A 14,682-nucleotide genomic window follows, 5' to 3' on the forward strand; every position below is an offset into this window, starting at 1 on the left:
ACTGTTGTTGTAATAGCTTCAACCTGTTACTTTATCAATCACTTAAACTGTTGTCAAGGTGATAGCTCAAAATTAGTATCATAGAATATCCAAGTTGGAAGGGACCCACAAGGATCATCAGGTCCAACTCTGGGACCTCAAAGGACCACCCAAAAAAATCAAACCGTGTATCTGAGAGCATTGTCCAAACGCTTCTTGAACTCTAGCAGGCTCAGTGCCATGACCACTGCCCTGGGGAGCCTGTCCCAGTGCCTGACCACACTCTCGGTGAAGAACCTTTCCCTAACATCCAGTCTGAACCTGCCCTGACGCAGCTCCTTGACATTCTCTTGAGTCCTGTTGCTGTCCCCAGAGAGCAGAGATCAGCTCCTGCTCCTCTGCTTCCCTTGTGAGGAAGTTGAAGACCACATTGAGGCCTCCCCTCAGCCTGCTCTTCTCCAGGCTGAACAATCCAAATGACTTTAGCCAATACTCATACATCTTCTCTAGACCCTTTACCATCTTTGTTGCTCTCCTTTGAACACTCTTTAACAGCTTTATGTTTTTCTTATACTGTGGTGCTCCAAACTGCACATAGTACTCAAGGTGAGGCCACACCAGCATACAGTGGGGCAATCACTCCCCTTGACCAGCCAGCAATTCTGTCATTCTTAATTCTCAAGTTCAAAGTCCAAAATATTATCCCAGATTGAAAGATTGAAATATAATAGTTTCCATACTTTAAATATAACATTTGTTTGTCTGCAGATGTGACCATCTTCATATAATTTCTTCTGGGTGACACATTAAGGTACTGTACAGATACACTATCACTCTGTATCAGAAGCTTTCTTTTGGATTGTATTGAGTTTTCACATGTACTAATTTTGTCAGGTTAAATAGACTTACTGATCTGCTGGTTTATAAAATCCCTTTTTTTTCTTTTTTTCTTAATTATTAACTTTTGCAACATTTCTGTGGAGAATGGGAGTTCTTTCTCTTATTTTCTAAGGTAGAAGAGATTTCAGAGAATGTTGTTTTCCAGAGCTCCTTTGTAGTGGGACACCAAGCTCCTGAAGAAATTGCAGACATGGAGTGATATTTCCATGGAGATATTTCCCCTCCATGGTTCTGACAAGCAAGCAGCTTTCTGTGTCTTTTGGATCTTAAATATCTTTAGCAGTGTGGCCCCAAAAGATTGATAGAGATCTTCAAAGGCATTTTGGTGTCTTGCTCACACTGAAATAAAGCAGGAGTGAATCACTGAGCTACCATAAAGGATATGGACTCAAGTGACGTGCTAAAAATTGCACAGGAAGTCTGTGGCAGAGCCTCGGATTGATTCCATATCTCCTTAGCCTCAGCACAGGGCATCGCACAAACCATGTGTGTTAAAGATTTATCAGCTGTTGTTCAGTGTTGCTAAAGACAGGAAGAATGCTCTCCTCCTCTCTCCAGATGGGTAGGCCTGCTGTATTTTAACTGCTTTTCTTAACTTGCGGAGCTCTCCTGGTAGACACGTGGTGATACGTTACATTTTACATGGGAATTCTGCAGTTGGCACTTTGGTTCATTGACTTTGAGAGTCTTGTTTTGAGCATATATCTGTAGTTGAGGCACTTATTCCAGGCACTTTGTTATCATGTTGAACTGCTACAAAAGGGACAGCTTCTGCATAACCGTGCAGAAAAAAACTGTCAAGAGTTCATAACATGACCTTGCAAAAAATATTCAGAGGAATGGGCTTTAACCTAGGCTTGTTGCTCAGTACATCTTATCTTCTGCAGGCAGGCAGGACTGTCTTACCTTCTTCTGTTGCAATGGGCTGTGCTTGAATGGATTTATTTATTTAGATTCTTATACTCTGAGGGAAGACCTGAATGCTTTTCCAGCAGTAAGTGACTTTAGCATGCAGAAAGGCAGTATTGGAGGGCATACGGTTTTGATTGAGCTAAGCCTCCCTAACCATAATCCTTCCATGTTCTTCTGAATTCCAGCTGATGAATCATCTTGCACAGCTCAGTCAGGACAGTCCACTTTCCTTCTGCTTTATATTGTCTCTGTCCCAAAGAAGTTGAGTCATCCTCCTGTAATGTTTGGGTTTTTGTTGTGTTTTGTATATTTTGGCTATCCCCAAAAAAGGAAGTCTGCCTGATTTCATTCTGACATTTCCTTCACAACAACATTGCATAGTTGTTGTGCATTTTGTCTTGGTCTTCCTATGAGTGTTTTTAATGGCACAGCTTTCTTGTTACCTGCTCAGATTTCAGCAGCATGGACTGGATGGCACAAGATGAAGGGATAAACCTTCCTTGTAGTAGTGTTTTCAGTAAGTCTATCTCTTAGGTAAAGCCCCTAAATCTTGGCAATCTCTCTAGAGTGTGCACTGTGCTATTAAACACAAACTCTGCTCCCCAGAGCTGAATTTTAAGTGGACTGCAGCATATATGGTTGGGTAGGTAATAAGATACTGCTGATATATTTCAGAGCAAGGTGCACTTTTACTTTATTTATGAAGATAGACATGCTGGTTGAGGGCTTAATCACAGCTGATAAATCATTTTAAGAAAGCCTATTAGAACCATATGCTTATTCTTTGTATTAATATGGTGTGTCTGTTTCTAGTCTAATAAGCCAGAGTCTCTTCCCCTTTCCCTTCCCCCTGCCTGGTGCGTGAACTATTTATCTGTTTAACTGATATCACTTGCCTGGGGGCATTTCTCTCTTTAAGAGGTATCATTAATAAAACAGGTGAGCAGAGGAGAGAGGAATTCTCACTCTCCAGAGCAAGCAAAGCTGCACGATTTTGGTCATCTTTGTTTAGATGGAATTCCAGAGCAAAGGTCCAAAAGCTGAGAACCGGAAACCTATCAATTAAAGGCTGGAGAACCACGGTATGGCCTTCACTCAGCATAAGGTTGTCATTTTGGCCCAGGTGGTTACAATCCTGGAGCCTGAGAGCTGTGAGGGGGTGGGTACACTGACATTTTGGTTGCCTCACCTTTCCCTCCCTCAGCAAGGGCTGCTGCAGGAACAGGTTCCATAGCCATCTAATGAGATCCACATTGGTGAAGTTATTCTGTGCCAAGTTCTATTTATCATTAATTGGTGGGTTCACTTGCAGATCTTTCCTATTATTTGCTGATTATACCCCTAAACATTTTGTTATCTTGCCAAAATTCGGATGCTAATAATTTCTTGATTTATTGTCTGTTTATAACTGTCTAGTATTTAAGTGAAGTGGACATAGAAGATTTTGAAACAGCAGCAAGTTCTTATGCTGACTGGGTTTCTTTCACATTTTGCACATGGCAGTCGTCTATATATAAACCTCCGTAGGGACTCCTAAACCTTTACAGTTGGGTTCCTCCCACCACTTCAGCCCCTTTTCTCCCTTGCTCCCCCAAGGCAAGCCTTGTTTTTTTGGCATAAAGACAATGATGGTGATTGTTATATGGAGAAAATCCACATGCTATGAACTGTGGGTAAGGTTTTTTTAATTTGTACCTCAAGCAAAATAAATTGGAAATTAGAGACATCCAGGAGAGTAAGGGTATTTTAACCATAAGAGATCTTGATCTGAGTTGCTAGTAGTCCACAGTGTTACAAAATGAGAAACTGAAAATTCGCTTTACACCAATTGTGAGCACTCTGTAGCAGGACCATTTTCCAGTACTGTATGAAATTATTGTATTTCTAAAAGCCACTGAAACTGACTGTTAAATCTGAAGTACTTCAGAGTAACAAAAGGAATAGTGGAGAAGAGAAAAGTCAGAACAACCGAGCATGTGCCATAGCAGTTAATGAATGCTACAGTTGGATGTTATAACCTCATACATCTCTGGGGCAGTTCCGTGGACTGTAATGGAAGTAAAATTTCTAGCCTACTGCAGCTAGGCAAAGATCTGAAGGAAAAAAGCCTTTCCTCGAAAGTGAGAAAAAAATCTGTGAAGAATCTGGTTACTAGTTGATGTCCTAATAATACATAAGGGCCTTTTAAAAAGCATACTAGGGACCAAAAATGTACATTTTCACTATTTCCTTATTCCGTTTTCTCTAAGATGTTTCTTTACAGAAGTTTCCAAGTCCTGTCTGATCAGATAAATATCAGTTTGCTTTCTTCCCTAATATGTGAGTAAATTGTTTGTGGCTTGGTTTGGTTCCTGGGAGGAGAACAGACATCGGTTTGCCATCTGAATGTACGTGTCAAAGTGCTGACCTGCCAGCGAGTCTGGGGCTGGGTGGGGAGAGACACAGGGAGAATGAACTCAGTGTTACAAACAGTCTCTTTTGAATTTCTACAACCTATTAGTCACAGCAAGCTGCCCTTATTGATTTTGGTAAGAGAGGTCACTTTTAATCCTCTAAAGTGGAGAGAGCTGCATGCACTCTCTATAGCATGACATTAAAATTGACACAGCTCTGCATCACTTCTATGAAAATGCCCTAAACCTAGATGGATTATGGCCTTGCCTTTCAATGTTTACGAGCTGCTAGGCAGAACACGCTAACCTAAAATTGGTATAAAATCTTCAAAATACTTGATAAGGAAAGCACAACCGAAAAAAAAAAAAAAAAAAGCTGAGAAAATATGAACAGCCTAAAAAGCTGCCCTGCAGAAATAGGCCATTTGTCCTAAGAAAGTTTAATTTATTTTTTAAAAAATAGAGAGGAGTTAAGATTATCATATAAAAGAATAAACAAAACTGATCTTATTCTAAGATTATCAGGAAAACTTACTCTGGTTGATGACCCTTTCTAGTTTTGTTTATGTTCTTTAACTAACTAAATCTTTGAATACAATCAGAGTAGTCCCACTCGAATCTTAAGTGTGCCTCAGAATAAACAGCAGAGGTGAACTCTCAGCAGTTTTCTTTTCGTCTTTGTTATTCCTGTCCTGACCCTTTTTTCCTGCCTAGTGATCATTTGTGACATACCGTTATTAAGAGAAATCTTCTTGAGGGAAAAATGTGCTCAGTGAGGACAGGAAAATTGTTGTGATCCCAGAGAAGTATTTTTTTTTCCTTTGGAATTCTGGAAAAGGACCACTGTCCAAAATAATTTTATGCCAGATGTTATTTGGAAATATTTTTTTTTTTAAGTTTTCACTGATTTTTTGAGTCTCAGTAAAGGTGTACAATGTAATGTTTAGGGAAACACATTGCCTGGTCATGTAAGCCTTGTATTCTCCCTTTTCATTAGATATGACTTTTTTTTTCTTTAATCCATTTCACCATAGCAGGGGAAACTTATGATTTTATTCATATTCTCCAACAGCTAAATGCAGTTGGTATTTTGTTCTGTGCCTCATTTTTCTAAAGGGAGCCATTACTGACACCAGCTGAAAAAAGCTGGAGTTCAGATAAAACTACTGAAGTTACAATTACAAAGCCAATCATATTCTGCATCTGTCTCTACCTCCCTCTCCCTCCAAAAAACTTATGAGGTGGGTTAAGGCTGATGAAAACAGCAAACTTGAGACCCTGTTCACCAATGAAGAAGAGAAAAGAAGCACAGGCTCAAGACTTCTTGCTTCTTATTAAAAGTTAGAAATTCCCTTTATAAACAAGAGATATCTATAAGAGGAACTGCAATAAAAAAAAAAAGGGACAATGCCATCCTCTAAACCATATAGACTGCGTGTAATGCGTGTGATGACTGAGGTGCTTGACTTCCATGCCACAGCACCTTTCACTAGGCTAACAGTATTCTACAGTTGTTAGCTAAGTAGGTCTCTCAGCTCCTTTTCAACAGAGATTAAAGTATGTGTGTGCCTATGTGTGCAGTGTGTCTTCCCCGCCTACATTAAGAGAGATTTGCTTTTTTCCTCCTCTTCCCTTGTTTGAGGGGGGGGTTTGGTATTTTCTCCCCTCTGTAGGTGCGGAAAGGGAACTGGCTTTTGGCTTCACCACTCTCACTGAGAAGTGGCACAGCAGCAGCACCACTGGAAGAAAGGTGAAAACTGCTGATCTTGTGTGCTTTGATCTGGCAGTTCTTTTTTTATTTTTGCCCCAGTCCTAATTTTTCTCGTCCTAGCAATGGAGAAATTAAAATAAAAAATGTTGCCATTTCCTCCTCAGTACACCTCCACACATAAGTTCTTATTTTGTGGATTATTGTTTGGCTTGAATCTTTTTCAGGTACACTTCTCCTACCCCAGTTTCTTTTCTTTGCTTCATCCATCTCAGCCAGTTAAATGTGTATATAAATGCTTTTCTGAAATGGGGCCAAAGACCACGTACTTCAATAGTTCTTAAGCATGTGTTTAACTTCAAGCATGTGTGTGGGGGCTTGTTGAATAGAGATAGTTTGCTGAACCAGGGCTTCCCAACATTAGGATTTCAATCCTCTGTTTTAATGTGTCTTTATTATTGCCTCCCATGGACTATAGGTAGCTATTGTTACTTGAGTCCTGCAGGTGAAGAAAGTTGCAGTTTGGTTGACAACCATTTAAGGGTAAAAACAATCTTTTGGCTACCCTGCTATTACAACTATTTTTTTTTTACTTTCTCCTAATGACTAACTTGATTATGTTCCATGAATGGAAATACTGATTGGAATTTCAAGTTATGTTTAGAAACTTACTTATTTCTCTGGAGGAATAAAAATGACCTGCTACTTGAAAACAAACAAACAAATGAAAAACTATAAGAATTTTTTGAGATTTCTGTATTTTCTAACAAAATTTGGTAACAAGGTGGTAGTATATATGCACCATTATTGACCAAATTAACGTGAAGCACATATCCAGTCTTCTGGATGCATAAATTTTTGTGATTTCTTGAGAAAGTACTTTTGAAGTACAGTAAAATGAAATTAAAATCCCAATGACTTTTTAATTCACTTGCATCCTTCTGTGTGCAGATGGGGTAGGCCAACTGCCCTGTGTTGTTTTGGTTTTTCTCCATCCAGGATCACAGGTAGCGTGGGGTGGAAAGTAGATTCCATGGAGCAGGTGATGCCTCTGTTGGAAGATGCAGGGGAGGAGAGAAAGGCAGCGAGGGAAATGTTCCTTTCAAAATAATTATTAGTAAACTGTTAGTGATGAGGTAGTCAAATGGGCTTCCTGATGACAGTCTGAGTCATCAAAAAAAAAAAACCAATAAAAAAACCCCACATTTTACTATTGTAGTTGAATCGCTTAGTAGTGTTTCATAACAAAGTGCACTTCCCTTGTTTTTATGTAAGGTGGTAAGACTTAAAAATATAATTGGGCTTTCTCTCTCTTTTCTTGCTGCTTTTCAATATTCACTTCCTCGCATTCCATCTTCAAAACAGCTAATCCGCATCCCCTTCTTCTTGAATAGCATTATCCTGACAACACAGCAGTGAAAAGAACCGAGACTGCAGGACTTCTAACAATGCCAGAGGGCCCCAGGAACAGGAATGCCCTGAAAAAAATGTGCTCCCATCCAGCTGCCCTTCATATTGTTGTCTCCCTATCCAATTTACTAGAGAATTTCCCACTGGCTCTTGGCTCATTCCCAAATGAGAATGTAATCTTTTAAAGATTACACTGCATAATGGAGGGACAAGGAGCTCTTTATTAACTGGGATGGGGAGTCGCTTGTTATTAGGAAAGGGAGAGGGATGGACTGTAGCAGTGTTTTGTGAGCTCTGCTTTCTGCCTCTTCTTGTCTCCTCAGTGATAGGACGGCAGGTTGGGAGGGGGAAACCACTGCAGCTGCATTGTAAGGGAAAAATAATTGAATGTAGGTTATGATTATGGCAATTACTTTTATAATGTGAGGGATTATGCCATAACTATTATATTGCCAACAGGATTAAATTACTAACTGAATGCCACAACATTTTTTAATAATAAAAAAAATCTTTGCTTGTTTTGAAGTTGACGTATTCAAAGACTATTAATACAGTGTGAAAGAACTGAGAAACTAAGGAATCTGAAATGCTGCCTGTATAGATATTGTTTGGCTCAAATTCTTGTCACTGTGACTTCAGTGAGGTGTGCCAGCTAGACACCCTCACCTCCCTTTCACCATGTAAAGCCATGTGATACTCTGGCAATTTTCAATGCTCCCTCTCTCCCCTATCAAGCAGAGAAGCTTCCACTGCTTATAATTAATAAAGAGATAATCAAAAGTTATATATGTAATGGAAAATTTTTAAAACTTCACAAGGGCACCCCATTCTGCTCATTTAAAGCTACTGAACAGATTGGAAAGATTCAGCAGCAAAGTATTTTCATACTGTGCTCTCCTTTTACTACATACTATATATGTATGTAAGATGAGGTAACGTTAAGTCACTTCTAATATGAGGTGAGTTTTGCTGAAGTTGGTGGAGTCTGCACAATGTGATTTCTGCCTGTATCCATAGGAAGGTCATAGATGAGACCGTCCCATAGTACAGATATAGCCTCATATAGACTGTTCATGGTAGGAATATAAGCTAAGTTAATTATGCAGGAAGAGCAGTTTCCTTTTGTTCATCATCTGGAAAATGAGTAGAAAATTAAATTTTGAAGAGTTCAGAAATATATCACGTGTTGATCATTACCAGAAAATTAACTGGCTTCATGGAGGAACCAGCATTCTGATTCTGAAGAGAAATGCAGGTGAACAATATAATTCTATATTATATATATATATATATATATATATATATATATTTCTATATACCTGTGATAATTTTTTATTAATTTTTATACATAATGCACTGAATGTTATCTTTCATTGTATGTACACTTAAGTCTTATCACACTATTGTGCTGTATGAAAATACCTACTACTACAAAAACAATTGGATATGTTGGGAAAGACTACATATACATTTGTAAGTCAACCATTCCTTCTTCCTTTTCTTCTGAAGAACTGGAGTTATGGATAACAAGTTGAAGTCCAACAGAAACAGTGCCTTTTTTTTTTTTTTTGGCAGAATAAGAAACCCCTGAATGGCAGACTATACCTTATTTTTTCTCTTCTCCCTCTCCCCGCCATCTTTAGCATACAGAAAAAGAAGCAAATCTGATTTCAGGATGGTCTTATGCTGAATCTTTGTCTCATAGGTGGTAGATCTGACTAGTACCACATACAAATTGTTTGACTCCATGACACAGACTATTTGCTTTCTGGCCTTGCTATTCATACAAGGTTAAAACATTTATTTTAGGCAAAAGATGTTCTCAGTTACCTTCTGTGAGGTACCAAAGTTACTCAGTTACCAAAGTGCACTGGGCACTTTGCAAACGTTAAGAAGTTGATATTTAGAGTTGGATTCATCATTTCCCTGTCGTCTCTAGCTAGGCTTGCAAAATTATACCTCTATTCCCTAACGGCAAAACATGTTTTAGGCTATCTTTCCATTTCCTCCCTTGGCTTATATCACTGTTGGATACAGTTCTTACATTTCAAGTGAAACATCCTGTATTAATCTCCTATAAGGGATTTTTAGGTTTATCACTTTTGCACTAGGTCCTCACTGATAGGAACAGTTGCACAAGGAATCAACTTATTTTCTTACGTCTCCTAAGCCCTGGCATCTTATTAATTCTTTGGTTGCTGTCTTCTTTTAGAATGAAGATGAAGAGGCAGAGGTCAGTATGGGCTTAATGCATATCTGCCAGTATGTTGCAAAATGCTAAATCAACATAGCAACATATGGGCCCAACAGGCAAGTGTTACATTTCACAGACTGTGCGGAGGGAATCATAACCCATGGAAAGGGGCAGACCAGATGCCTGAGGGCCACACTTCAAGCTGTCAAAGTAGTTTCACCAGTTCTTGCTCTTCATCAGCTTTCCTGACCTCTATGTACCATGTGCTTAAGCACCTTAAAAGTCTCAGGGTGTTAAATTCAGGCTGTAGTGCAATGTGATCTGCTTGAAATTGCTAAAGTCAGTGATACAGATTTGTATGCACTTCTGTATGTGCCCTCTCACTGTTAATAGGTAATAAAACACTAACATTTTGTTGTGGTGAGGGCTTATTTTTGTGTGTGTGACCTTGTATTTAACTGTCATAATGACACAGGTGTAACATTTTTCAAGTTATATGAGAAGTACTGTAATACCACCTAGAGATACTGGTGTGTTCAGGAGCTCTTACAGAACAGTTTGGGTGGTTTTCTTGATGATGTGGATCCTAGAACATTAACAGGATTGAAAATAATTATTTTTCTCTTTCTTTTCTATAAACATCTTGCTGGAATTTTTGCTGGAAATTTCTGTAAGAACTTCTCATAAGCTAGGTTTGGAAGCTTTTTTGTTTTCCTCTTACACTGTAACTTCACTATAACCATTTTTTTAACGCTATCATTTTTTTCCTTTTTGCATATAAGTTTGTATGTAAGTTGATGTTGAAATCATTTTCAAAATCACAACTGGAACTTTAAACTAAGATATTTAGCTTTCAGTTTAGCCTGGCCCAAGACTGTATACATATGAGATAAAGTAGCCCAAAAAGTTAACTTCTTTTAGCTTCTGTGATGTTCAGCTGGTAACACAAATACTCTTAGCTTGCCCTAAATATGAAGGAGAACGTGTTTGCTTAAACTATATTTACAGAGGAAGCGGGGAGAAACATGTTAAGGTCAGTTACTATGGTTTACTTGATGGACTTATTAAACTGTTGTGAGTCAATTGTTTTTTGATAATCTGTTTATCATGTCTCAATTGAAACATGTTAGGGAAGCTTCTGATCTTGCCAGCTGTTAGAAGAACCAGATCTCATGAGTTTTTCTCATGATGCAATATGGGCTGTAACCTGCTTGCATGAAGTATGGTATTTGCCACGTGTCAGTAGAAGACCAATGTTTTGATTCCATCTTCAAATAATACTGTGGTGTATGTAACTCCTAAATGATAAGTCTTATTTTTATACTGAATCGTTTCAGCTGGATGACATTTTTTGTTGCTTTAAAACAATATGTATTTTTGTAATACATGACTATAACATAGAAAACGTATTGCAGTTCCTTTCATTATTTTGTTGCTTGATATAGTGACATGGCACTGGTGTCTAGCAAGCAAATACATTCCTGCGGTGTTTTCAAAAGCATATGAGAAACCATATGTCTTCATAGGAAAGCAGCTGTTAGCAAGCATATGCTTTGTTAGATAGAGTGACAGTTATTAAAAGAGCAAGGTATGACCATGGCTTGTCTTTTAAGTTGAATAAAACTGGCAATAAGTGTCGCTTTGAATGTGTGCAGTGGTGTTACATGGAGATATTGCCACGTAGTGTTGTAACTGGAAGGAGAAAGAGATTAACGTTCATAGTCTGCAACTTGGAAGAGACAATATAAATCTCTGTCCTGCTTTGAGCTGTGAATGCCTCTGTAGGAGTTATAGTAACAGACAAATTAGCATAATGTAATTGGCTGGCAAGGTCAGCCCCTCTCCAGGAGCATTAGCAATGTTTACTGCAAGAAGAGACAGACCAAGTATTGTAGGGTAGTACGTTGTCTGTCCTTTTTGAAGGAAGAATAATCATTTGGACTCCTACATCAGACTGTTTAACCATATCTTATTAAAATTCAAGCTATCATATTTCTGCCTTAAAGCAAATCATCTAGAAGAACAACAAAGAATATTCTGTACTATCACACAAATCTTCATTCTTTTTTTAATTTTTTTTTTTATACTTTGAACATTGTTGAGTTTACATCTCTTTTTTCTCTCTCTCTAATGAATAGTTTGTCTCTGAATGATAAACTAACATATGCATCCCTGCCAATACTTAATAAATCTTGTTGGTAGGATTAAAGTTTCTGGTCTTACTGTATAGGGCATAATTAGTAAATCCAGACAAACTCGTCAGCTTTCTTATTTGGACTTTTTGAAAGCATGAAACTGGGCAAAATTCTGGGCCAGCACAAGCAATCCAGCCTTATTGGCTTCAGCTTTGCAAACCCTTTCACAACTGTGTGTCAGACACATGAGTCGGTGCCCCACGTTTTAAAGGAGACCTTGTGCTGAGTCACAAACAGCACTGGCTTTTTAGCTTTTGATCTCAAATCTGGTAATTTGCGCTAAGTATTTGAAAAGAGTTCAGGCATTCTGTTTTGAGATATTTGGGAAATGGCTCTTAGAATATCACTTAGAGGTTGCACTGCATTTTCCTGTATGCTAATTACCAGGAATGCTGAAGGTTATTCTATTTAGTACCTATCTTCAGGTTAAGTTTTCAAAATACTGTCTGTGACCAGGAGTTGGCACAGTAATTTTCCTAGAGAGCTGGCAGACAGTATGAACATACATAGAATCACCTTCAGAGTGCTGTCTTACTGGAAAACCTATTTCCTTGTGCTGAGACAGTGTGATCTAATGGATTTCCAGAGCACAGTCCTTTCCATGGTCTTCTGATGATGAAGAAAAACCCAGCAACAATTCCTGGACTCCACAACAGTTGTGCTTTTTGTCCTGTGTCGTAATAACTTCCAGCCTTACATTGGTTAGGTGGGTTTACAACGAGCAGGATTGTTACTGTGTTCCAGGGTAAGATGTTCTTCTTTAATGCCAGTACACGTTTGGGAATGGGGACATGCTGTTACTCATTCCAGTGTGGCCTTCCTGACTTTCCTCTGTCCCTCAACTTTCAGGTATTGAGTCACTTTGGTTGTAAACATCCCATTGACGTTCTCTTTGTAGGCAAAAGCTGCTGTGTGGAGAAGAGCATTCAGGGAAAATAACATTTCTCCGTGTGCACCTAGCTTGCTCCTCAAGGATGCATTCTTGCCCAATTTCTTTCATGGCTCAGCTGAAACTCTTGCGTTCCACTGCCTGTGTTTTGCCTCCTTTTATAACACTGTCTGTCCATCTGGTTGTATTTTACTTAGGAAAGTAAAGGAAAATGAACATTATGGCTCCTCAGGTGCAGTGAGGCCTCACCCAAGCATTTCAGAAGTGTGTGGTTCTCTAAAGGAACTGTATATAATTTCCCCAGGATGGCTCCACACAGCATTTAATTAGTGTGACTGGAAGCATGTACATCTGGATGATTGTCTGGTAGCATTATTCAATATAGTGCAGATTGTTTGCTGTTCTCTCCATTACTCCAGTCAGAAAAGATGAGCAAAATATGTCCTACTTTGAGAATTCAGCCCCTCCACTACCACCATCTCAGTAAGGTTTTTAGCTTAACTTCTAAAAGGACTTTTGATTTTTAGCACACAGATTTGGTTGTACAATCAGAAGTGCTTTAATTAGATACAGTTTTCTGCAGATGATCTCTCCTTGTCTGAAGAATAGATTCTGCAGTGCTCTATGGACTTGACCATGCAGCATTGCTTTTACTAATTTATGTCATTCTCTGCTTTCCTGTTTCTGGTCACCAAAGGGCTGTTCTTTTGTCTTGCTGTTTTGCTTAGGTATTCATAATATACCTCTTTTATGAATTGCTTGCAAGTATCTGAGTTATGATCTAGTCATTTCTATGAAGCTGGAATTCAAACGCATGCTATTCTAAAGTCCTGTGGAGGTGTGTGTGTGTTTTGTTGTTGTTTTTTCTCTCTCAAAAACCCCTTCTGCTCTGCAACTCTGCTGTATTATACTGCCTTTCTAGGTATGTTGTGTTGTCTCTAAGAGCTGTTCTCTTCTTGTCACTTCCAAATGCTCTCTAGCTGTTGAAGATTCTCATCCCGTTTTGGATGTAAGGCAGAAGAATGTAAAATAATTTGCTCAAAGTTATGCAGTAAATCTTTATTAGAATGAGGAGAAGGGTGGCTCTGCAGTTCTCAGTGTACCTGACCTGCACAGCACCTTTGGAGCCTAGAGTTATATTTCTGATCTCTTTCTGTTGCCCTGAGAAGCTGTATTTCCAACCCCACACCACTTTGTTTACCAAGCTTATTTCCTGTTTTCAGTAGCCCTTCTCTCAGCACTCCCCAGCAAGACTGAAGCTGCGTGCCTGTCTGTGGACAATCAACCCTGATGCTTGCAGCACTCCTGTTGGTGTCTTGTTCTGCTCTTCTCAGTTGTTTTTCCTGCCTGTTTGTGGCTGCAGAAGGTAACTGCTGAATCCATGGCAGAGATGGACAAGGACAGTGTATTTTTCCTTAACCAGGCTGCAAAAAGTCACAAATCTCTTTGAGGAGAAAATGGAGAATGTAACAGTTTCTTGTAATACCTATTGCACTGTCTGTGGCCTTTGCTGTACTTACTGGACGTGAACTTTTCTTAGCTAGAAGAATGTTTAACTTTTTAACCTTCTACATAGGCAGTCTGATTGCCTACAGAGAATATTAATTTTGTCTGACTGTTTCTAACTGATGAACCTAGTTCTCAAATTTTTTCGGTCCAAAATCTAAACTACACTAGCTCTCATCTCCTGAAACATCAGCCTAAAGTTGATTGAAACAATTGTGGATGCTGCAAACTGCATGCTTGCCTTTGTGATTTCTTCCTAGGAGGTTTGAGGAATTTGAATTTGGGGAAATTTGGGGAAACTTGATCCCAGCTTGATGCTTTCATATTCCTTGTATGATTTGCACTGATAAAAACTATTTGCTTCCTACTGGTTCACTTTCCAACCCAATCCACTGGTTAGACCTATGATCCCTTTCATGAGGCAGATGGCCCGTCTATGTGGTTTTTGGTGTTTTTTTGCACATTGGCCTTGACTCCTGGGCCTTTCCCAGTATTTAGATTTAGTCTCTATGCAGTACTAGCCAGCCAGGCCCAACATAGCTGCCGAGTGGTTTAGGATTAAAAGAATATTTTGGAGGTGTATTTTATTACCAGGG

General features: G+C 38.9%; 1 protein-coding gene across 8 annotated transcripts in view; it reads left to right on the forward strand.

Moving 5' to 3' along the window:
- CREB5 (cAMP responsive element binding protein 5) overlaps positions 1 to 14,682 on the forward strand; it is a 259,677-nt gene that overhangs the window by 62,545 nt on the left and 182,450 nt on the right. The window contains exon 3 of one of the 8 annotated variants that reach the window (XM_040547702.1): positions 2,711 to 2,873. The exons of 6 other annotated variants lie outside the window; for them this stretch is intronic. In XM_040547702.1, coding sequence (XP_040403636.1) covers positions 2,711 to 2,873 — 163 coding nt within the window. Of the gene's footprint in view, positions 1 to 1,070; positions 1,442 to 2,710; positions 2,874 to 14,682 lie in introns of those variants that run through there. One more of the 8 variants, XM_040547703.1, reaches the window with a different exon arrangement.

This window comes from Cygnus olor, chromosome 2 (genome assembly GCF_009769625.2).
Source record: "Cygnus olor isolate bCygOlo1 chromosome 2, bCygOlo1.pri.v2, whole genome shotgun sequence".
NCBI lineage: Eukaryota > Metazoa > Chordata > Aves > Anseriformes > Anatidae > Cygnus > Cygnus olor.